The 24,764-nt window shown below is 47.6% G+C and overlaps 1 protein-coding gene across 1 annotated transcript in view; it reads left to right on the forward strand.

Annotated features, from left to right (window-relative positions):
* Positions 1 to 1,270: 1,270 nt before the first annotated feature.
* ZMPSTE24 (zinc metallopeptidase STE24) overlaps positions 1,271 to 24,764 on the forward strand; it is a 38,050-nt gene continuing 14,556 nt past the window's right edge. The window contains exons 1-4 of the mRNA XM_040422261.1: positions 1,271 to 1,290; positions 5,987 to 6,281; positions 10,091 to 10,237; positions 10,696 to 10,782. Coding sequence (XP_040278195.1) covers positions 1,271 to 1,290; positions 5,987 to 6,281; positions 10,091 to 10,237; positions 10,696 to 10,782 — 549 coding nt within the window. The remainder of the gene's footprint in view (positions 1,291 to 5,986; positions 6,282 to 10,090; positions 10,238 to 10,695; positions 10,783 to 24,764) is intronic.

The raw sequence follows: 24,764 nt of genomic DNA on the forward strand, positions 1-24,764 counted from the left end.
AACCTGTTGCTGGTCAGATAAAAGGACAAGAGGGATGTCCTTGTACTGTCTACAATTCATGGTAACGGCATCACCCCTGTCCCTGTGCGAGGTACCGCGGCAACGGTCCTCAAGCCCGATTGTATCGTCGACTACAATCGGTATATGGGAGGAGGTGATCTCTCTGATCAAGTCCTCAAGCCATATAAGACCATGCACAAAACCCGGGCATGGTACAAAAAATTTGCGGTCTACTATTATTTTTTTTGTTTATAAAAAGATAATACAGTGTAAAACATAAATAAATTTTAAAAAAGTAGACACATTAGGTATCGCTGTGTCCATAAGAATCTGCTCTATAAAAATCCATGACCTAAAAATCTATAAAAACCCCATGACCTAACCCCTCAGATGAACACGGTCAAAAATTTAATTAAAAACGGTGCCAAAACAGCAATTTTTTCGAAAATTTCCCATTTTAATCAGTTTTTTCCAATAACAAAGCAAGGGTTAACAGCCAAACAAAACTTAATATTTATTACCCTGATTCTGCAGTTTACAGAAACACCACATATGTGGTCGTAAACTGCTGTATGACCAAACGGCAGGGAGCAGAAGGAAAGGAACACCGTATGGTTTCTGGAAAGGCAGATTTTTATGGCCTTTACTTTTTTTTGGCACCATGTGCCATTTGAAGCCCCCCTGATGCACCCCTAGAGTAGAAACTCCATAAAAGCGACCCCTTCTAAGAAACTACACCCCTCAAGGTATTCAAAACTGATTTTACAAACTTTATTAACCCTTTAGGTGTTCCTCAACAGTTTATGGCAAATGGAGTACATATAGTAGTGTGAAACAGCTAGTGTGGAACATCATCATACACAGTCCCAGTGTTGCAGAACAAAATACTCACTGGCGTAGCTATAAGAGTCACAGCAGATGCAGTTGTGTCTGGGCCCCTAAGCCAGTGGGCCCAGAGGGTTCCCCTTGCCAGGGGTACTGTACTTTTCCAGTTATAAGATGCAGTGCATCTTATAAAGGGAATACTAGTGAGTGCTTCCATTATGGAAGCGCTCACTAGTCTGCAAAAGGTGGGGGAGTGAAGTGCTATGAGCGCTGTACTTATCCCTCCTCCCTGCTTGCTCTTTTCAGGGCCCACGCTGCTGTGTTCTGGCTGCCTACAGCATCAGGACATACGGTACACAGGGCACTATGATCTGATGCTGCAGGTAGTTAGGTGACTGTGCAGCGCGGGCCCCGAGAAGACAAGAGACCCCGCCGGACATGGAGAATGGCGGCAGAGCAGGAGAGGTAAGTAAATTTATTTATTTTAAAGTCTGATCTGAGGTCTGATATAAGGGGTCTGACAGGTCTAATGGGGACCTGGAGGTCTGGTCAGAAATCTGATATGGTGGGTCTGGAAGTCTAATTGGGGTTTGGAAGTCTAATAGAGGTCTGAAGGTCTAATGGGGGTCTGATATGGTAGTCTGGAAGTCTAATGGGGGTCGGATATCGAGGTCTGGAAGTCTAATAGGGGTCTGGAGGTCTAATAGGGATCTGTCTGTGGTCTGATATGGGGTTTTGAGAGGTCTAAGGGGGTCTGGTCTGAGGTCTTATATGGGGGGGTCTGAGAGTTCTTATGGGGTCTGAGTGGTCTAAAAGTGGACTGATCTGAGTTCTAAAACTAGAATTTGATATGGGTTCCGACCTGAGATCTGAGATGGGAGGGGGGTGTTTCATCAGAGCTTTGATAAGGGGGTCTGATCTGAGGATCTATTCTGGGGTCTGATCTGAGGTCTGATATGGGGGTCTGATCTGAAACGTAAGGAGAGATTTTTTCTACTGGCACACAATATAAGGGGGTATCTTTTGCAATGGGGCACATTATAAGGGAGTATTTGCACGGATGTACATTATAAGCGGGTATTTTTGCCCCTCCATAGTAGAAATGCCCATTGTGCCACCTTCACATTAGCAATGACCATTGTGCCCCCTCCAGAGAAGAAATGCCCATTGTGCCCCCTCCAGAGTAGAAATTCCCATTGTGTCCCCTTCACATTAGCAATGCCCTCTGTGCCCCCTCCAGAGTAGAAATGCCTATCGTGCCCCTCCATAATATAAATGCCCATTGTGCCCCCTTCACATTAGCAATGACCATTGTGCCCCCTCCAGAGAAGAAATTCCCATTGTGACCCCTCCAGAGAAAAAATTCCCATTGTGCCCCCTTCACATTAGCAATGCCCATTGTGCCCCCTCCAGAGTAGAAATGCTCATTCTGCCCCTTCACATTAGCAAAGCCCATTGTGCCCCCTCCATACAATAAATGCCCATTGTGCCACCTCCAGAGTGGAAATGCCCATTGTGCCCCCTCCAGAGTAGAAATGCCCATTGTGCCCCCTTCATATTAGCAATGACCATCGTGCCCCCTTCACATTAGCAATGCCCATTGCCCACCCTCCAGAGTAGAAATGCCCATTGTGCCGCCTTCACATTAGCAATGACCATTGTGCCCCCTTCACATTAGCAATGACCATTGTGCCCCCTTCACATTAGCAATGACCATTGTGCCCACTTCACATTAGCAATGACCATTGTGCCCCCTCCAGAGAAGAAATTCCCATTGTGACCTCTCCAGAGAAAAAATTCCCATTGTGCCCCCTTCACATTAGCAATGCCCATTGTGCCCCCTCCAGAGTAGAAATGCTCATTCTGCCCCCTTCACATTAGCAAAGCCCATTGTGCCCCCTCCATACAATAAATGCCCATTGTGCCACCTCCAGAGTGGAAATGCCCATTGTGCCCCCTCCAGAGTAGAAATGCCCATTGTGCCCCCTTCATATTAGCAATGACCATTGTGCCCCCTTCACATTAGCAATGACCATTGTGCCCACTTCACATTAGCAATGACCATTGTGCCCCCTATACAAAAAAAGAACAAATACTAAAACAAAAAAAACACAGTACCTACTCACCTTGTCCCGTTCCGGAAGCTCACATACCTCTCTACTCTGCCGGCACAGATCGCCCTGCAGCACTGTGTGGGCGGAGCTTATGCAGATTCCCGGGCTGCAGGCTCCGCCCACACATGCTGGCAGCGCGATCCATGTCTGCAGGCTGAATGGTGGAGCGGGGAGAAGTCTTCCTACTCTACCATTCAGAGCGCCGCTGGCCTGAAGGAGGGGAGGAGTGCGGGGAGCTGAGTGACAGAACAGCAGCTCCCTGTGCTCCAACAATGAGCGCTTCCATCTGTATTGATGGAAGCGCTCATTGCTTCTGGCACCCACCTGAGAGCGGCACCCGGGGTGGACTGCCCTCTCTCTTAGTACGCCACTGCTTGAGAGCGCTTCTTGAGTAGAAGGCAGGAGCGCTGATAAACTGCGCCTGCCTTCTCCTCGGCTCCCCCACTCTCACCAATAGCCAGGGACCCGTCCTGCTCCAGACTCCTGCTATAGTACAGGGGCAGGAGCTGTCATCCTTCCTTGTGTGGTGCTCCAGGAAGAAACACAGCAGATCGCATGATCAGCTGTGTTTCTGTCCAGCAGGACGGGGGCCGCAAACCTTGCCTCCGGGGGCCGCATGCGGCCCGCGGGCCGCAGGTTGTGCACCCCTGAGCTACAGGTTTTCTCACATGCATCTCCCATTCTCAGGAACTCCCTACCCCAGCACGTCAGACTCTCCCCCAACATGTAAACCTTCAAAAGCAACCCAAAAAAAACACCTCTTCAGGAAATCCTATTACCTCCCATAAGGATGTTACTACCACACAGCCAGATGAGCATCTCTCAACCTCCCCTACTGTCTCGGGGGTCTTCACCCTGTCTGTGCCAGTCTGTTAATAAGTTCATGCTTATTGTACTTTCATGTTATGTATACCCTTTTAGATGTACAGCGACGCCTTGCTGAAAAACGAAATAATAAAAAGGAACTCACTTGTAAAATACATAACACATAGAAGTATGGTAAATAGTCATCTATATGGGTCGGCTGCATCCCAGTACCTTCAATATCTATATGATAGGGCTTCAGAGGCCGAGTAGAAATAGACCCTACAGGGCAAAATATGCGGTGGGCCAATACGTAGCAGGGCACTTGCTTTATTAATGCTGTAAAAGGCCTTCCTGGGTGCTGGCCTGGTACATAAGGACCTGATGCTTCTAGCACCAGGACATGACAGAACACAGGATCCATCGACATGCTCTGCCTCCTTCTTACCTGCTTCTACCGCCTGGTGTGGTGGTACCTGCTGTATAATACGTGTATATATATATATACACTCACCTAAAGAATTATTAGGAACACCATACTAATACGGTGTTGGACCCCCTTTTGCCTTCAGAACTGCCTTAATTCTACGTGGCATTGATTCAACAAGGTGCTGATAGCATTCTTTAGAAATGTTGGCCCATATTGATAGGATAGCATCTTCCAGTTGATGGAGATTTGAGGGATGCACATCCAGGGCACGAAGCTCCCGTTCCACCACATCCCAAAGATGTTCTATTGGGTTGAGATCTGGTGACTGTGGGGGCCATTTTAGTACAGTGAACTCATTGTCATGTTCAAGAAACCAATTTGAAATGATTCGAGCTTTGTGACATGGTGCATTATCCTGCTGGAAGTAGCCATCAGAGGATGGATACATGTTCTCATGCTGTTTACGCCAAATTTGGACTCTACCATTTGAATGTCTCAACAGAAATCGAGACTCATCAGACCAGGCAACATTTTTCCAGTCTTCAACAGTCCAATTTTGGTGAGCTCGTGCAAATTGTAGCCTCTTTTTCCTATTTGTAGTGGAGATGAGTGGTACCCGGTGGGGTCTTCTGCTGTTGTAGCCCATCCGCCTCAAGGTTGTGCATGTTGTGGCTTCACAAATGCTTTGCTGCATACCTCGGTTGTAACGAGTGGTTATTTCAGTCAACGTTGCTCTTCTATCAGTTTGAATCAGTCGGCCCATTCTCCTCTGACCTCTAGCATCCACAAGGCATTTTTGCCCACAGGACTGCCGCATACTGGATGTTTTTCCCTTTTCACACCATTCTTTGTAAACCCTAGAAATGGTTGTGCGTGAAAATCCGAGTAACTGAGCAGATTGTGAATTACTCAGACCGGCCCGTCTGGCACCAACAACCATGCCACGCTCAAAATTGCTTAAATCACTTTTCTTTCCCATTCTGACATTCAGTTATGAGTTCAGGAGATTGTCTTGACCAGGACCACCCCCCTAAATGCATTGAAGCAACTGCCATGTGATTGGTTGACTAGATAATTGCATTAATGAGAAATAGAACAGGTGTTCCTAATAATTCTTTAGGTGAGTGTATATATATATATATATATATATATATATATATATATATATACAAGCTGTATGTGGTGTGAAGGAATAGAGTGTAGTCAGGTGCATAAGTCAAATCCAAAGAGGAGTCTACATCTCAAAGGGTGAAATCCGGGCAGTAATCAGCAGCATGGACATGTAATTTACATCCGCAAGTTATTTTATCCAATTTTATCCATGAAAAAAAAAAGGTTCTGCAACTGCAGATGAAGACCAGGTCTTTGAGGTTTAGTCAAGTCACTTTGAAGCAGCTAAATAGAATTACATTTCAGGACCAGGGGACAAAAATCGTCCCTACATTGGAAGGCAAATAGGCTAGGGCTACACAACGACATGTGTTGCGCGACAATTTTTATAATGATAGTCTATCGTGACGCACTGCGACACGACAGTAGCAAAAAATCTATCCAAGATGGATTTTTCTACGATTGTCATGTCACAGTGCAACACCATAGACTATCATTATAAAAATTGTCGCCCGACACTAGTGCGACATCAATGTCATCGTGTAGCCCTAGCCCTAGACAATTGCTGTAGATCTGCCTATTTCCCATCACTGGTAAGGACCAGATTCTTCGGGAGTCCATTCAGGACCTGACCACTAGGGGGCCAAAGAGACAAATCTACACTACGGTAGTAATTAGTGGACCAGGTCCTTGCGGCGCATAGCTTTAAGACACAGGTCGCTTGTGGTGACGTCAGCGGAGGCGCACTAAATATCCGGAAGCGAGATCCACCAATCGTAGTCGGCGCATATTGGCCGGGGAGACGTCTCTCTGCACAAGCTGCTCCAGCTGACAGCCAATCAGGGCTCAGCAGCTTCGGTTTCGTTTGCACACCGGTGTTAGTGGCTGCCGTCAACATGGTGCTGTCGGAGATGTCGGTGGAGGGGAAGATCTTCTACTCGGTGCTGCTGTTCTCATGGGTGGTGTACATCTGGGAGGCTTATCTGGCCAGCAGGCAGGTGAGAGGAGCTGCGGCGCCCGCTTGCTTTGTCACTGTATGAGGCCCTGTCTGCCATCATGGCTGTGCTCTGCGGGTGTGTCCCGTCAGCTCGTATGTGGGGTCACTTACCTCTTTGCCCTGGAAATACATTAAAGGGGTTATCCAACCCCCCTAATGCCTGGGCACCTCATCCAGGTTATACTTGCCCAGCTCCTTGGTACCTGTCTCTCTCCTGATGCCCGCCACTGCATCACTGGGTGACACTAGGGAGGCTCGCTCCCATCCTGGCTTGCTATTGGTTGCCCCTGCCCCGTGTGGGTGCCGGAGGGGGGTAAGTATAACATGTATGAAGTGCCTGGGTATTTTGGGGGGGGGGCATTCAAGGGGTTGGAGGGAGAGAATCCCATAGAATGTCCTTCACTGTAGAGCTAAACCTGCCATAGATTTCCGTGGAGGGTGGCCATGCACAGCACTAGGGGTAGGCACACTCGGAATCAGTTAGACGCCCACCCATGAGACCCGTCGGACCTGCACTTAAGAATGCAACCCTGTTCCTGCTAACCTTTCCCATAACTTCCTTTCTGGTATTAATAGCCAGGAAACAAACAATGTATTCCACTTCTGGGGTACTACAAATCCCCCCCATGGTGAAATGCAGGTCAGGTTGTGCTTGTGGTTTCCTCCTGGTAGTTTTGCATCAGATGTCCAAGAAGGCTGTGAAGAGACCAGGTTAAGGACATAAGGGCTTATACATAAATCCAAACTACCCAAGGAGGGGTCCATGATGGTGCCAAGGAGGGGTGCTAGCTATCCTAGACTAATGCATAAAACACGCTTCACAACAAGCCCCCAAAAGCAGACGGCGCATGTGCAGCCAACCGCCATTCCTTGCTATGGGAGTTCTGAATATGAATGGAGGGAAGCTACGCCTACACGGCTGCCTTCCACCCACTTCCGGTGTCCTGTTCTGGGACTTGCATCTGTCTCCAGAACGGGACCTCTAAAGTGGTTGGAGAGCAGCTGCGTATGTGCATCTGCTCTCCATCTCCGCCAGGCCCATAGAAGTGAATGGAGTGGTGGCCGTGCTTGCGCTCTCCACTAATGTCTATGGAACTGCTGAAAATAGCCACGCGCTCTCTTAGCTATTATTGGAGCTCCCTAGAAATGAATGGAGAGCATGACGAGCATATGTGACTCTCTCTCCTTCACTTTCAGGGGCACATTCTGGAGATGGGTGCAGGTCCCACCACCTCCTCTGAGACCTGCACCTACCTCAGATGAGACAACCCCTTTATGGCTGGGGCTACACAGAGATTTTGTAGTCACGGAACTGAGTTGGGTCGCAGAGTGACTCTCAAGTTGCTGCAACCTTTAGGCCTCTTTCAGACGGGTGTTGCGGGAAAAGGTGCGGGTGCATTACGGGAACACCCGCGATTTTTCCGCGCAAGTGCAAAACATTGTAATGCGTTTTGCACTCGTGTGGGAAAAATCGCGCATGTTTGGTACCCAAACCCGAACTTCTTCACAGAAGTTCGGGCTTGGGATCGGTGTTCTGTAGATTGTATTATTTTCCCTTAACATGATTATAAGGGAAAATAATTGCAGTCTGAATACAGAATGCATAGTAAACTAGCGCTGGAGGGGTTAAAAAAAATAATATATTTTTTTTAACTCACCTTAATCCACTTGTTCGCGCAGCCCGGCTTCTGTTCTGTCTTTAACTGTGAGCAATAGGACCTTTGATGTCACTGCTTTCATCACATGATCCATCACCATGGTAATGGATCATGTGATGAGCGTAGTGACGTCATCAAAGGTCCTATTGCTCACAGTTAAAGACAGAACAGAAGCCGGGCTGCGCGAACAAGTGGATTAAGGTGAGTTAAAAAAAATATATTATTTTTTTTAACCCCTCCAGCGCTAGTTTACTATGCATTCTGTATTCAGACTGCAATTATTTTCTCTTATAACCATGTTATCAGGGAAAATAATAATGATCGGGTCTCCATCCCGATCGTCTCCTAGCAACCGTGCGTGAAAATCGCACCGCATCCGCACTTGCTTGCGGATGCTTGCGATTTTCACGCAACCCCATTCACTTCTATAGGGCCTGCGTTGCGTGAAAAATGCACAATATAGAGCATGCTGCGATTTTCATGCAACGCACAAGTGATGCGTGAAAATCCCCGCTCATGTGAACAGCCCCATAGAAATGAATGGGTCGGTATTCAGTGCGGGTGCAATGCGTTCAACTCACGCATCGCATCCGCGCGGAATACTCACCCGTGTGAAAGGGGCCTTAGAATTGCACACAAATTCCACACTGCTGGATTTTTGGCAATTCTGAGATTTTGTTTGTGCCTCACTGCTACACAGCGATCTTTGACCATTCGGTGGATGCCACGTCTAAGGTCGCTGTGTAGCCCCAGCCTGCTGGAGAAAGCGGAGCACTGTACTATAGGCAGTGAATGGAGTGGTGATCACTGCCGCACCGTTCGCACAGGTACGCGGGTGCCACCGTTCTTCTGATCCCAATGGTGGAATGTGCACCGTGGGACTCAATACAAATCCATGGCAATTCTGCAGCAGAATCCTTTAGCATGCTTCGGGTTTGAAAATCCTGCGAGTTGTTTTTCCATCTGAAAAATTTCTCTTTATGTTTGGATGATGTTTTTAAAACCTCATCTATGGGCATGCTTCTGTCACTTGCTGCGGAGTTCCACAAATCTGCAATGTCTGAGCTGGTCCTTTAAAGGGGTTATCCCACAAAGTAAAAAAAATATTGAAGTAGTACGGCACACCATTATTTTACCTACATCGGTGGCTTCATGCCTGTTCTTGTGATGTAGATTGGAGGGGATTTTATTAAGACCAGTGTGTGGTATGCCAGTCTATAATATTCTCTGCGTTGCCAGAGGATGCCCTTAATTTACGGTGAGGTAAAGGCCTTATCACAAATTTGGCGCATTCTCCGGCAGTCTATCTGTGGCAGCTGGGATCTTCCGTAGGTCTCGGTCTTCATTTACACCTGGAAACTGGAGTAACAGGAAATACATGACTCTGCTGTGCCTACCCTGCCCTCCTCATGCTTCCTGCTTGGAAAGTGGCGAGGGCGGCATAGAAATGCTATGGGCAACTAAATATAGTTGCAGCGGAGTTGCAAACATGGGGTTTGACTTTTTTTTTTTTTTTTTCTTCAGACAGAAAACTGGCTTGGGGGAATGATAAATTCCCCCCCCCCCCCTCACTGGGTGTATTATGTGAACTTTGCTTAACTATGATTCATGTTCGTTTACTGGTTTCTAATGACAACCAGCAGAATTCTGAATGCAGCTCTGGGGAATTTATCATGCCCTGCACTTCAGAATTCCGGCTTCAAAAAGTTGCTACATAGTGTTTTGCGACTTTTTGGGCTTATTTCCGAAAAGAAAATTGTAACCTTTCACATTTTTTCCACCACTCTCTCCAGTTTTGAACAGTGAGTGGGGAAGTCGAGCAGATTTATCAACTGCGAAAAGACACAAAAATTGTCTCAATCTTATAGCGGTGGCAAAGACGGTGGATGATATCTCAAGACATAAGAAGCATCAAAACTTTGTCAAACGTGACATTGGATAAATTTGGCACAAAATACAGCAGCACAAAGTCCTACAAAACTGACTGTAAAAATTCTCCCCTTGATATAACTTTTAGGTGGCAGACAATAATGTTCTTAGTTGCCGATTCTCGGTATACCGGCCAGAAGTGGCCTTGAGTAGCTCCACATTCCTGCTCTGAATAGCTCTTGTTAGAATTTCACCATACTTAGGAATGGTCTGTTTTTTGCAGCGTAAGATATATGAAGCTAGAAGACATGTGCCAGCCGAACTTGGTAATATTATGGATCCGGAAACCTTTGAGAAGTCTCGGTTGTATCAGCTTGATAAGAGTACATTCGGTTTCTGGTCTGGACTATACTCGGAGGCAGAAGGCACAGTAAGACTCCTTTACCTTTACATCCATTCAGTATGCATGCTTGCCGTTCTAAAAAGGATTTCCAAGTTAAAAGGGTTCTCCGGGCTTTTTCTATTAATGAACTATCCTCAGGATAGGTCTTCAATATCAGATGGGCGGGGGTCTGACACCAGGCAGCCCTGCCGATCAGCTGTATGGGGAGACGGCGCGCGCAGTGTGCACGTGCCGTCTCCCTTCTCTCTTTCTGTCTGTTGCGGTCCCATAGACATACAGCTGATCGGCGGGGCTGCCTGGTATCAATCATGTTAATGCTCCATGTCTCTGCTGTCCGGAGCGGGGCTTGGCACTCTTTCACGCACAGCGTGAAAAGAAGGGTTTATCCGTCTCTGCAGTCAGGAATTTCTTGTCAACCTCTGTTAAAAGCACTGAATAATGTAATTTATTTTTTTCGGTCTCTAACATCTTCTGATTTTGTGCAGCTCATCCTTGTTCTTGGTGGTATTCCTTTCCTGTGGAGCGTGTCGGAGCACATCCTGGATCGTGCAGGCTTTGGTTCCGAATACGAGGTCAGCATTTCTTATTAAAATCAGTTTAGTTTTTTTTTTTCCACACTACGAAAATATACATATATATAAGGTACACGTCCCTATGATATAGCAAACACAAATATTATAAAGGAGGACGCTTAAAATTTTAAGCGTCCTCTATAATATTTGTGTTTAGTTTTTTCTTCCCCTTAATTTGATTCTGGATACTGAAGGTTGGTGGATATAAAAATACATAAAGAATAAAAAAACGTATTGGGTATCACAGAGTCATAAAATGTCTGAACTATTAGAATGGTAAAAAAAAATAAAAAATCATGTACGATGAACGCCGTCACAGGAAAAAAATTAAAAACACGCGATTTGCCTTTTTTTTTTTTTTTCTTCTCATCTTGTCCCCCCTAAAAAAAATTAAAGACATGATCAAAAAGACATGCATTCCACAAAAAATGGTACCAACAAAAAAGTTTTACGCAACAAACAAGCCCTCATACAGCTCTGTACACCGAAATATTAAAAAAGTTATGGTTGTCAGAATATGGCAATGCAAAGAAATTTTTTATTTTTTTTTATTTATTTTTTTAAGTAGTAAAAAAAAAACTGTACAAGCTTGGTATCGCCGCATTCTGTGTTGTGTGTGTGTGTGTTTTTTTTTTTGTTTAGTTTCCCCCCCGATTTCCAATACAAGAAATGGTAAATTAAATGGTGGCATAAAAACGCACTGTGTCCCGCAAAAAATAAGCCCTCCTATAGCTATGTGAATGGAAAAATAAATAAGTTATGGTTATTTGAACGCGGGGAGAAAAATCTAAAAAGCAAAAATGAAAATGGGCATTGACCCCAAAGGGGTTTTCCAAACTATGCGCTTCTTTGCATCTGGGTATCATAGTAGTCAGGATTGTTCTAGCTTTCCTTATCTACATAGACTTGTTTGGAGATGACCGTCCACATGCTCATTCATAGCTCTGTACATCTTCATAGCAACAGGAGACATTGGCTGCCACCCTTTTAGCCAGGAGAGACCCCAGTCTAACACTTATTTCTTGTCCCTTATTAAGGCTACTTTCGCACTAGCGTTTTTCTGTTTCCGCTATTGAGATCCGTCATAGGGTCTCAATACCGGGACAAAACTGAACTGAAGGTAACGGAGTGCACCAGAATGCAATACGTTCCGTTTCATTGTGTTCCCATGACGCGCACACAAGCGTTGCAAGCAGCGTTTCTGAGTGCGTCCTAAGATGTGGAGCAAGATGGGTCCGTCATGACTCGCAATGTAAGGGCTCGTTCACACAAACGTTTTTTGCGTTCCATATACGGGCTGTTTTTTGCGTTCCGTATACAGAACCATTTATTTCAGTGGTGCCGCAAAATAAACTGTACGTATCCATTCCATTTCCCTATTTCTGTTCCGTTGAAAGATCGAACATGTCCTATTATTGCCCGCAAATAACGTTGTGTGGCTCCATTCAAGTTAATGGGTCAGCAAAAACGGAACACATGCGGAATATACTCCGTATGTCTTCCGTATCCGTTCCGTTTTTGCAGAACCATCCATTGAAAATTTTATGCTCAGCCCAATTTTTTTTCTATATAATTACTGTATATATGCGGAAAAACGAAACAGAACAATGGATCTGGGGAAAACGGCCCTCAAAACACTGAAAAAGATATAGGGTCGCGTGAAAGAGGCCTTACTCTCACAATTGTGTTGTATGACAAAGCAGTAGACTATGTTCACGTTGCAAAAAAACAAGCAAACAGAATATTCCGCGTGTAGATAAGTTTTCATAATGCACTTCCAGAATAGAACAAAAGAGATTTCCAATATTTTTTTTCAAGCCCGGGCCATTTTTCATTTTGCGATTTGATTTTTCACTCCCCGCCTTCCCATAGTCCTTACTTTTTTATTTTTCCATTCACATAGCCTTATGAGGGCTTATTTTTTGAGGGCCAAGTTGTACTTTCTAATGGTGCCATTTATGGTTGCATACCATGTAGTGGGAAGCAGAGAAAATATTCCAAATGAGATAGAATTGGGGAAAAAACAAAATTTCTGAAAGGTTTTTATTTTTTTATTACACTGTACAGTATGCGGTAAAAGTGACCTGTTGCCTTCATTCTCCAGGTCAGTACGGTTCCAATGATACCACACTTTTTTTTCCTTGCGTTTTAATACTGAAAAAAAAATTACCTTATTTTCTCGCCCATATTCCTTGGGGGACACAGGAAACCATGGGTATAGCTCTGCTCCCTAGGAGGCGTGACACTAAGTGAAAGCTGTAAGCCCCTCCTCCATCAGCTATACCCTTCAGCCTGGAGAAGAGACTGCCAGTTTTTGCTTGGTGTCCAAGGAGGCAAGACACCCCCTGCTTATGCAGGGTTGTTTTCCTATGATTTTTTTTATTTTTGCGTTATTTGTTGTTTTTAATTCGATTTTTTTTTTTCTACCTACAGGGACAACAGAGGCGCATTAGACCCCTCTGTTTCTCCCGGGGTTGAGTTGCGCCAGTGCCGGTAATTCCGCACTGCCGCCTCCCCCACAGAAGACAAGGTGGACCAGGGCAGCTTCGCTCCCCTGCGTCCCGCCAGCTCAGGGTCGCCCGCACGCCAAGTCCCTCCCCCGGCTTCCTGCCACTGCGTGCCAGGAGCTGAAGGGGCGACCCCCGCTGGATGGACTGAGGGCGAAGACAGCGTATGGTGAGAGTGGCTGCTCCAGCCTCCCCTTCCTCCCTCCCACCGCTGCTACATCCCCCATGGCCGCTGCTACATCCCCCATGGCCACTGCTACATCGACCGCCCCCCCTCCCCCCCCGGGCATATCGGGACCGTTACCGGGCAGGGGAGTTTATCTGGGCAAGTCCTTGGCAGGGACGCTGCCTTCAGGGGACGGCTGCAGGCAAGCAAGCCGTCTGCCACATCCAGGCGCGGCGGGGGCCGCTTACTTGGCGTGAACGGCGCCATTTCATCTTGGCCGGCACTTCATCACCTTGGGGGTTAAAATCATTTTGCCGCGCGCGCGCGGCTCTGCTTCTTCAGCGCGGCAGAGGGGGGGCGGAGCTTCCTACATGCGCTCCGCTACTTCCGGTTTCATCGGGCTCCACTTCTCAGTGCTGCGTGGAATCCTCTCTGCCGTGCGATCCTGAAGCCATTCATCTCCGTGCTGCTGCCTCTCCTCCACAGCCTCCTCAGTCTGTTCCCCTCACCGCTGCCGCTTGCATCATCCGGGTCTGGTAGGACTGTTAACCCCCTCCGTGCCACCACTTTTCTTTGGGGTCTCCCACTTTAAGTGCAACATCTTTTTTCCACCATGTCAGACCCTTCTGCAGCCGCCAAGCCTTGGTACCATGCCTGTACTGCTTGTAGGGAACCCTTTCCCCGGGGGCAGTCTGATCCGCACTGTACTGCATGCCGAGCTCCACCGCATCCTCAGTCGCCCGCTGTGTCGCTCCCTGCTTCCTCTGACCCGCCTGACTGGGCTAGATCCCTGTCCCAGGCCGTGGAAAGCCTCACTCATGTCGTGGGCCGCCTAATAGACAGGCCACCTACCCCGCAGGACGCCTCTCTGACTGTCGCGCCCTCCGGGTCCACTGCTTCTGCCGCTGCAGCGGGTTCACTCTCTCTTAGTGACCCCTCCCGAGCTAGGCACTCTCAGAAGCGTATTAGAGTAGAGCGAGCCTCCTCCTCTGAGGCCTCACTCTCCCCGCGTGCGCACCCAGACGGGCCTCTCCTCTCCAAAGGATTCGCTCTCTGAAGGTGAATTGGTTTCAGATTTGGAAATGGACTCGGCCCTGCCGTCCAAGCTAGCCTCAGCGATGGGTCAACTCATCTCTGATATTCGTGACACCTTTAAGGTGCAGGATGATCCCCCTAGCTCTGACGCAGCTAGCGTCTCCTTTATCAGACCCAGGCAGGCCTCAAAAGTCTTTCCAATCCACTCTGATTTCTCCTCTGTGGTGTCTAAGGCTTGGGCTCGCCCGGACGCCCGTTTTGTCAACCCCAAGAAGCTGGACATTTGCTATCCTTTTCCAGCCGATGTCGTGGCCACATGGTCTTCCCCACCCAAGGTGGACCCCCCTGTGGCCCGGCTGTCAAAGAACACGGCCATCCCTGTTCCCGACGGGTCCTCTCTTCAGTCAGCGGAGGACCGTCGCATGGAGACCCTTTCCAAGGGCATTTTTGCTGCCTCCGGTTCTGCTCTCAGACCGGTTTTTGCCTCTGCTTGGGCAGGGAAAGCAATCTCTGCTTGGGGTGCGCAGCTGGAACAGGAGTTGGACTCGGACGTCCCCATCCAGGACCTACGTTCCTTGGCCCAGCTTATTATTCGGGCCGGGAATTTTGTTTGTGAGGCCTCCCTTGATGCGGGAGCCCTTATTGCACGCTCCTCCGCCCTGGCAGTTTCCGTCAGGAGGGAGCTCTGGCTGAAGGTTTGGAAAGCGGACGCTGCCTCCAAACGTTCCTTGGCGGGGCTACCGTTTGCGGGTTCCCGCCTTTTCGGGGTCCGCCTAGACGAACTTATTTCGGAGGCCACGGGTGGTAAAAGCACCCATCTTCCTCAACCCCAAGCCAGGGGCGCCAACCGCAGACGCCCTGGTGCGTCTCGTTTTCGGTCCTCCCGCAGGGCCTCTGGGGCTCCCACCACAGCTGCCGCTTCGGCTCCTCCCCAGGATAAGCGTAGGAAGCCGTTTTTTCGGGCGCAGCCCTCCTGGCGCAAGCCGCAGGCTGCCCGCACACCCGCAGCAAAGCAGTCCTCTGCCTGAAGGCGCGCCCCCACCCACCCGGGTGGGGGGCCGGCTCCTCCTTTTCAGGGACGTCTGGATGGCTCACGTCTCCGACGCCTGGGCCCTCGAAATTGTGTCCTCCGGATACAAAATCGAATTTGCATCCTTCCCTCCAGATCGGTTCTTTCGCTCCCGCCCGCCGCGGGACCCGAAAAGCGCGGCTGCGTTCTCCGCGGCCGTTCAAGCCTTACTGGACAGGGGGGTGATTACCCCCGTTCCTCTAGAGGAAAGGTTCCAAGGGTTCTACTCGAACCTCTTTGTAGTTCCCAAGAAGCGAGGTTCGGTGCGGCCCATTTTGGACCTCAAAAAGCTCAACCGTTTTCTCCTCCTTCGACGGTTTCGGATGGAGTCCCTCCGTTCCGCGGTGGCTTCCCTGGAGCAGGGAGATTTCATGTCTTCCATCGATATACAGGATGCCTACCTCCATGTTCCGGTAGCCCGGTGTCACCATCGCTTCCTCCGATTCGCCGTGGGGGACCTCCACTTCCAGTTTGTCGCCCTTCCCTTTGGGCTGGCAACAGCCCCCCGGGTGTTCACCAAGGTCCTGGCCCCGGTTTTGGCCTTACTCCGTTCCAGGGGTGTTTTTCTGCTACCGTACTTGGACGATATCCTCATCAAGGCTCCGTCCCTTTCTCAAGCGGTTGCCAGCGTGGATCTCACTCTAGAGACTCTGGCGAGGTTCGGTTGGGTCATCAACTTCCCCAAGTCCTCCCTTCCCCCCTCCAGACAACTAGTCTTCCTGGGAATGCTTTTAGACACAGGAGCGGCGGAGGTACGTCTTCCCTCGGAAAAACGTCTGATCCTCCGTGGGGCGGTTCGGGGTCTCCTTCTCCACCGTCGACCGTCCTTCCGCTTCTGCATGCGGGTCTTGGGGCAGATGGTTGCCTGCTTCGAGGCGATCCCATTTGCGCAGTTTCACTCCCGCCCTCTCCAACGGGCGATCATCTCCTCCTGGGACAAATCGCCGGAGTCTCTGGATCATCCCTTCCATCTATCGCCTCCGGTGCGGTCATCTCTCCGCTGGTGGTTACAGTCCCCTCTTCTGGGCAGGTCCTTTCTGCCACTCAACTGGTTGGTGGTTACAACCGATGCCAGTCTCTTGGGCTGGGGAGGCGTGTTTCCTCCCCGATCCGTCCAGGGCATTTGGTCTCCATCGGAGTCCAAACTCTCGATCAATGTCCTGGAGCTGAGAGCGGCCCTTCTGTCTCTACGACACTGGACTCATCTGCTGAAGGGTCATCCAGTTCGTGTACAATCGGACAACGCCACGGCTGTGGCGTACATAAACCACCAGGGGGGCACTCGCAGCGCTGCAGCAATGCGGGAGGTCACCAGCATTCTCCGTTGGGCGGAAGCCCACGTCCCGGCCCTATCTGCAATTTTTATTCCAGGGGTGGACAATTGGGCGGCGGACTTCCTCAGTCGCACCACCGTCGACCCCGGCGAGTGGTCTCTTCACCCGGAGGTATTCGAGGCCATTTGCCTTCGTTGGGGCATACCGGACGTGGACCTCATGGCCTCAAAATTCAATCACAAGGTCCCCGCCTATCTGTCCAGGGCCAGGGATCCGGGAGCTTGCGGAGCCGACGCCCTCGTTCTTCCTTGGCGAGGCTTCGCGCGCCCATACATATTCCCTCCCATCCCTCTCCTGCCCAAGGTCCTTCGGAAGATCGCGGCGGAAGGCGTCTCGGTGATTCTGGTCGCTCCGGACTGGCCCCGCCGGTCTTGGTATGCCGACCTCATGCTGCTCCTGGCAGACGCGCCCTGGCCGCTGCCCGCCAGGGAAGATCTTCTCTCTCAGGGACCGATCTTCCACCCGCGTTTAGGGTCCCTACATTTGACGGCGTGGTTGTTGAGACCACCGTCCTGACACGTAGGGGTTTTTCTGCGGACGTCGTCCGCACCATGATCCGCGCCCGTAAGCCGTCCTCTTCTAGGATCTATTATAGGACCTGGAGGACCTTTTTGGGGTTCTGTGCCGATCTGGGGATTCTTCCGCTCCGCTTTTCTCTCCCCACCGTTTTGTCCTTCCTGCAGAGCGGACTGGCCCAAGGTCTGGGCCTTAGTTCTTTGAAGGGTCAGGTGTCTGCGCTGTCCATTTTGTTTCAGCGCCCACTGGCCCCCCTTGGTCCTGTCAAGACCTTCCTTCAGGGCGTGGCTCACGCGGTTCCCCCGTACCGCCCTCCGGTACCGCCCTGGGACCTGAACCTGGTTCTCTCAGCACTCCAGGCTTCCCCTTTCGAGCCTCTGCGGACGGTTTCCTTGCGACTTCTGTCCTGCAAGGTTATTTTCCTTGTAGCCGTCACCTCTCTTCGGAGGGTGTCCGAATTGGCTGCACTCTCCTGTCTGGAACCTTTCCTAGTGTTCCACCAGGACAAGGTGGTTCTTCGTCCGGTCCCTTCCTTCCTTCCTAAGGTGGTCTCCGCCTTTCATCTGAACGAGGACATCGTTCTCCCCTCTTTGTGTCCTTCCCCTTCCCACCCGCGGGAGAGGAAGCTTCATCGCCTGGACGTTGTCAGGGCGCTCAAGATTTACCTGGAAGTAACCAGCTCTTTCAGGCATACTGACTCGCTCTTTGTGGTCCCGGAGGGGTCGCGCAGAGGGATGGCGGCATCCAAAGTTGCTATCGCCCGTTTTGTCAAGATGGCTGTTACTGAGGCTTATCTCGCCAAGGGCAAGGTTCCGCCCCTTGGTGTTACCGCTCACTCCACTAGAGCGGTCGGGGCTTCCTGGGCTCAGAGGAATCGGGCTTCTACGGAGCAGATTTGCAAGGCGGCCACTTGGTCCTCCTTGCACACCTTCACCAAGTTCTACAGGGTGCATACTCATGCGTCGGCTGACGCTGCTTTAGGCCGTCTGGTGTTGCAGGCGGCAGTTGATTGATGCCTCTGGTGTTGGTTGAGTTTGTTCTGGTCCCTCCCTTCTGGGACTGCTCTGGAACGTCCCATGGTTTCCTGTGTCCCCCAAGGAATATGGGCGAGAAAACGAGACTTTTGTATTACTTACCAGTAAAGTCTCTTTCTCGCTCTTCCTTGGGGGACACAGCACCCGCCCTTCATTTGGGTTACAGTTGTGGTTCCGGCTTGGTTGCCCCCGTTGGGGCTCGACAGTTCTTTTTTCGGTTGGTGGTTATCTTTCACTACTTGGACACGCAACTGGCAGTCTCTTCTCCAGGCTGAAGGGTATAGCTGATGGAGGAGGGGCTTACAGCTTTCACTTAGTGTCACGCCTCCTAGGGAGCAGAGCTATACCCATGGTTTCCTGTGTCCCCCAAGGAAGAGCGAGAAAGAGACTTTACTGGTAAGTAATACAAAAGTCTCCTTTTTTGCTTTTATAAGATGCACTCCACCCCCACCACCCGGAAGTTGGGGGGGGGGAATGGCAATGCGTCTTATAAATGGAATGCTGCCATTTTTCTTTGCTGACACTGATACATCGCCGGCCGCTATGCTGCACAGCGCGGCCTGCGATGTATCAGGGGGGAGGGGCTGGAGGCCGGCAACTCGCGACGGGGCCCGGTGCAGTCGCTGTACTCTTATTACACAGGGCCCTGCACAGCAATCTTCATATGTAAAGTGTATTCATGTAATCCCAATTAAAGTAGCGCAACCCTCTGCAGTAGTACCTGCTTTCAAACTACTGTAGCTGGCAGGACAGCCGGCAGCGTAACGTCACACGCCTGCGCCTCCTGCTTCATTAATAAAGTGGGAGGAGCAGGCGCGTGACTGAGTGAGTGACGTTACGCTGCCGGCTCCCCTGCTTGCTACAGTAGTTTGATAGTAAGTACTATTAGGAGCACATAAAAAGATCTCATTACTGTGCAGTGCAGCCAGGCTTGTGTATCAATAAAGTTATGTGTTCAACAAAACAAGAAGTGGAGAAAGTAAACAGATCTGCCAGGATAATCTGTCTTCCAGGGGGAAGGAAAGCTCGGACATGAAAAACAGGTATTGGGGGCATATGTAGGCATGCATGGTGAGGGCTGTTAGGAGCACATAGAAAGAATTTTGATTTTGGGACCGGACAACCTCTTTAAGGAGTGTAATACAATACAGATGTATTGTAATGCATTGCAGAGGGGCTCAGACCCCCAAAAAGGAACACCAGAAATAAAATAAAGACGAAAAAGTAAAAAAGTGTTTTTAATAACATTAATAAAGTAATAAAATTAATAAAGTAAAAAAGAAAAAACACCCCTTTCCCCTTATTTTATAATAAAAAAAACAAAACCCACATATATTAGGTATCTCACCCTGATCCACCCTGTCCGATTAAACACCATAAAAATAAAACGGTGTAAAAAAGTGCAATTTTTGTCACCTTACATCACAAAAAGTGATCAAAAAGGCATGTCCCACAAAATAGTATCAATAAAACCGTCACCTCATCCCACAAAAAATGAGCCCCTACCTAAGACAATCGCCCAAAAAATAAAAAAAACTATAGCTCTCAGAACATGGAGACACTAAAACATATTTATTTATTTATTTTTTTGTTTCAAAATTGCTTTTGTGCTAAAGTGAAAAAATTAAAGTATACATATTGGGGATCGCCACGTCCGTAACAACCAGCTCTATAAAAATATCACATGACCTAACCACTCAGATGAACACCGTAAAAAAAAAAAAATTGTCACATTACATCACAAAAATTGCAACAGCAAGTGATCAAAAAGCCCTATGCCCCCCAAAATAGTACCAATCAGACCGTCGCCTCATCCTGCAAAAAATTAGACCCTATTAGGTTTTGCCACTTCCGTAACAATCTGCTCTTTAAAAAAGTCACATGACCTAATCCCTCAGGTATACGCTGTAAAAAAAAAAAACACTGTGCCAAAACTTTTTTTTGTTTTGTTATCTTGCCTCACAAAAAACATAATTATAGAGCAATTAACCACCTCAGCCCCCCTAGCTTAAACACCCTTAATGACCAGGCCACTTTTTACACTTCTGCACTACACTACTTTCACCGTTTTATTGCTCGGTCATGCAACTTACCACCCAAATTAATTTTACCTCCTTTTCTTCTCACTAATAGAGCTTTTATTTGGTGGTATTTCATTGCTGCTCACATTTTTACTTTTTTTGTTATTAATCGAAATTTAACGATTTTTTTGCAAAAAAAATGACATTTTTCACTTTCAGTTGTAAAATTTTGCAAAAAAACAACATCTATATATAAATTTTTCTCTAAATTTATTGTTCTACATGTCTTTGATAAAAAAAAAATGTTTGGGTAAAAAAAATAAATGGTTTGGGTAAAAGTTATAGCGTTTACAAACTATGGTACAAAAATTTGAATTTCCGCTTTTTGAAGCAGCTCTGACTTTCTGAGCACCTGTCATGTTTCCTGAGGTTCTACAATGCCCAGACAGTACAAACACACCACAAATGACCCCATTTCGGAAAGTAGACACCCTAAGGTATTCGCTGATGGGTGCCTTCTTTCCAAAATAGGGTCACTTGTGGGGTAGTTATACTGCCCTGGCATTTTAGGGGCCCGAATGCGTGCGAAGTAGTTTGAAATCAAAATCTGTAAAAAATGGCCGGTGAAATCCGAAAGGTGCTCTTTGGAATGTGGGCCCCTTTGCCCACCTAGGCTGCAAAAAAGTGTCACACATCTGGTATTGCCGTACTCAGGAGAAGTTGGGCAATGTGTTTTGGGGTGTCATTTTACATATACCCATGCTGGGTGAGATAAATATCTCGGTCAAATGCCAACTTTGTATAAAAAAAATAGGAAAAGTTGTCTTTTTGCCAAGATATTTCTCTCACCCAGCATGGGTATATGTAAAATGACACCCCAAAACACATTGCCCAACTTCTCCTGAGTACGGCGATACCAGATGTGTGACACTTTTTTGCAGCCTAGATGCGCAAAGGGGCCCACATTCCTTTTATGCGGGCATTTTTAGACATTTGGATCCCAGACTTCTTCTCACGCTTTAGGGCCCCTAAAATGCCAGGGCAGTATAAATACCCCACATGTGACCCCATTTTGGAAAGAAGACACCCCAAGGTATTCAATGAGGGGCATGGCGAGTTCATAGAAATTTTTTATTTTTTTTTTGCACAAGTTAGCGGAAATTGGTTTGTTTTTTATTTTTTTCTCAGTCTCCCTTTCCGCTATCTTGGGACAAAAATTTTAATCTTTCATGGACTCAATATGCCCCTCACGGAATACCTTGGGGTGTCTTCTTTCCGAAATGGGGTCACATGTGGGGTATTTATACTGCCCTGGCATTCTAGGGGCCCTAAAGCGTGAGAAGAAGTCTGGAATATAAATGTCTAAAATTTTTTACGCATTTGGATTCCGTGAGGGGTATGGTGAGTTCATGTGAGAGATTTCATTTTTTGACACAAGTTAGTGGAATATGAGACTTTGTAAGAAAAAAAAAAAATAATTTCCGCTAACTTGGGCCAAAAAAATGTCTGAATGGAGCCTTACAGGGGGGTGATCAATGACAGGGGGGTGATCAGGGAGTCGATATGGGGTGAATAAGGGGTTAATAAGTAGCACCAAGCACCACTACACTACACCCCCCCCCCCCTGTCACTTATTACTGAGCTGCCTGTGTCCTCTGGTGGTCGATCCAAACAAAAGGGACCACCAGAGGACCAGGTAGCAGGTATATTAGACGCTGTTATCAAAACAGCGTCTAATATACCTGTTAGGGGTTAAAAAAAATAAAAAATCGCATCTCCAGCCTGCCAGCGAACGATCGCCGCTGGCAGGCTGGAGATCCACTCGCTTACCTTCCGATCCTGTGAACGCGCGTGCCGGTGTGCGCGCGTTCACAGGAAATCTCGCGAGATGACGCATATATGCGTGACTGTGCGCAGGGCTGCCGCCTCCGGAACGCGATCCTGCGTTAGGCGGTTAAAAATCATATGTACCCCAAAATGGTACAAAAAAAAATGGCACCTTATCCCGTAGTTTCCAAAATGTGGTCACTTTTTTGAGTTTCTACTGTAGGTGTGCATCAGGGGGGCTTCAAATGGGACATGGCTTCTAAAAAACCAGTTCAGCTAAATCTGCCTTCCAAAAACCATATGGCGTTCCTTTCCTACTGCCCCCTGCCGTGTGCCTGTACAGCAGTTTACGATCACATGTGGGGTGTTTCTGTAAACCGCATAATCAGGGTAATAAATATTGAGTTTTATTTGGCTGTTAACCCTTGCTTTGCTACTGGAAAAAATGGATTAAAATGGAAAATCTGCCAAAAAAGTGAAATTCTGGAATTTCATCTCCATTTTCCATAAATTCTTGTGGAACACCTAAAGGGTTAACAAAGTTTGTAAAATCAGTTTTGTATACCTTGAGGGGTGTAGTTTCTAAAATGGGGTCATTTTTGAGTGGTTTTTATTATGTAAGCCTCACAAAGTGACTTCTGACCTGAACTGGTCCTTAAAAAGTGGGTTTTGGAAATTTTCCGAAAAAATTTCAAGATTTGCTTCCCAACTTCTAAGCCTTCTAACGTCCCTAAAAAATAAAATGTCATTTTCAAAATGATCCAAACATGAAGTAAACATATGGGGAATGTAAAGTAATTACTATTTTTGGAGGTATTACTATCTATTATAAAAGTAGAGAAATTGAAATTTGTAAATGTTACCAAATTTTTATGAATAAAAATATTTTATAAATTTTTTATTTTTTTACTCCTTTTTACCACTGTCATGAAGTACGATATGTGACGAGAAAACAGTCTCAGAATGGCCTGTATAAGTAAAAGCGTTTTAAAGTTATTACCACATTAAGTGACACGTCAGATTTGCAAAAAATGGCCTGGGCAGGAAGGTGAAAACAGGCCCGGGGTTGAAGGGGTTAAATAGTTTGAACTCTTCGGAAGTAATATGTGTATTATTTATATATTTTATATGTAAAATTGGGAAAGGGGGTGATTTATACTTAAAAAAAAAATAAAAAAAAAAAAATAAAATAAAAATAATAATAATATATAGTGGATCTTTTATATAGAGGGGAATAAAAGATCCACTATCCTTTTCACCTTACATCTGGAGTGCTGCCTCATCCTTTTGAATTTATATCTACAGTTAGCCGTTTGAGAGCTTAATTAGGGTAAATAGGACTTCACACTCTCCCTGCTGCCTTGTGCTCTGTACACACAGCAGCAGGGAGATTACCATGGCAGCCAGGGCTTGAGTAGTGTCCTGGCTGCCATGGTAACCGATCGGCGCCCCAGGATTACACTGCTGGGGCTCCGATCACAACTGGCACTGCACCACCAATAAGGAGGCGGGGAGGGGACCCTTTGGCCACTGCCACCAATTACTTTGATACTGGGGGGAGGGCGCACTGCGCCACCAATGAAGATAACTAACCCATTAAAAGAAATAAAGATGGCGGGTGCCGGCTGCAGAATCACATAGCCGGCACCAGACCTCTATGACAAGGCGCCGCGATCCACAGCAGTTAACCCCTCAGGTGCGGAACCTGAGGCGTTAATTGCAGTGGATTGCAGTGCCCTGTCGTAGAGGCCGGGTATGTGATTCTGCTGCTGGCACCCGCCACCTGTATTTGTATTAATGGGTTAGTTATCTTCAATGGTGGCGCAGTGGCCACAGCCCCTCCCCTCTCTCCTGTCATTGGTGGCAGTGGCACAGGGGGAGGGAGAGACGACTCCTCCACTGTGCTGCTGAGGAGAACATGGCACACGTTCAGATTAGCCGTAGCACAGCCTAGTATCGGTAAAAGGCATATCCCGGTATCAAATTGACACCGATACAAAAGTATTGTTTGGGTACCAATAATTCAATACCCGGTGCAACCCTAGGATGAAATAGTTTGTTTAATACATAAAGTTTGTCAGGTATATACAGTTAGGTCCATATATCTTTGGACAGAGACAACATTTTTCTAATTGTTCTGTACATTACCAGAATGGATTTTGAACAAAACAATTCAGATGCCGTTGAAGTTCAGACTTTCAGCTTTAATTCCATGGGTCGAACAAAATGATTGCATAAATATGTGAGGAACTAAAGCATTTTTAAACTCAATCCCTTCAATTCAGGGGCTCAAAAGTAATCGGACAAATTAAATAATTGTAAATAAAAGTTAATTTCTAATACTTGGTTGAAAACCCTTTTGTTGGCAATGACTGCCTGAAGTCTTGAACTCATGGACCTCACCAGACACGGTGTTTCCTCCTTCTTAATGCTCTGCCAGGCCTTTACTGCAGCGGTTGTCAGTTGCTGTTTT

This window comes from Bufo bufo, chromosome 3, assembly GCF_905171765.1.
Source record: "Bufo bufo chromosome 3, aBufBuf1.1, whole genome shotgun sequence".
In the NCBI taxonomy this organism is placed as follows: Eukaryota; Metazoa; Chordata; class Amphibia; order Anura; family Bufonidae; genus Bufo; species Bufo bufo.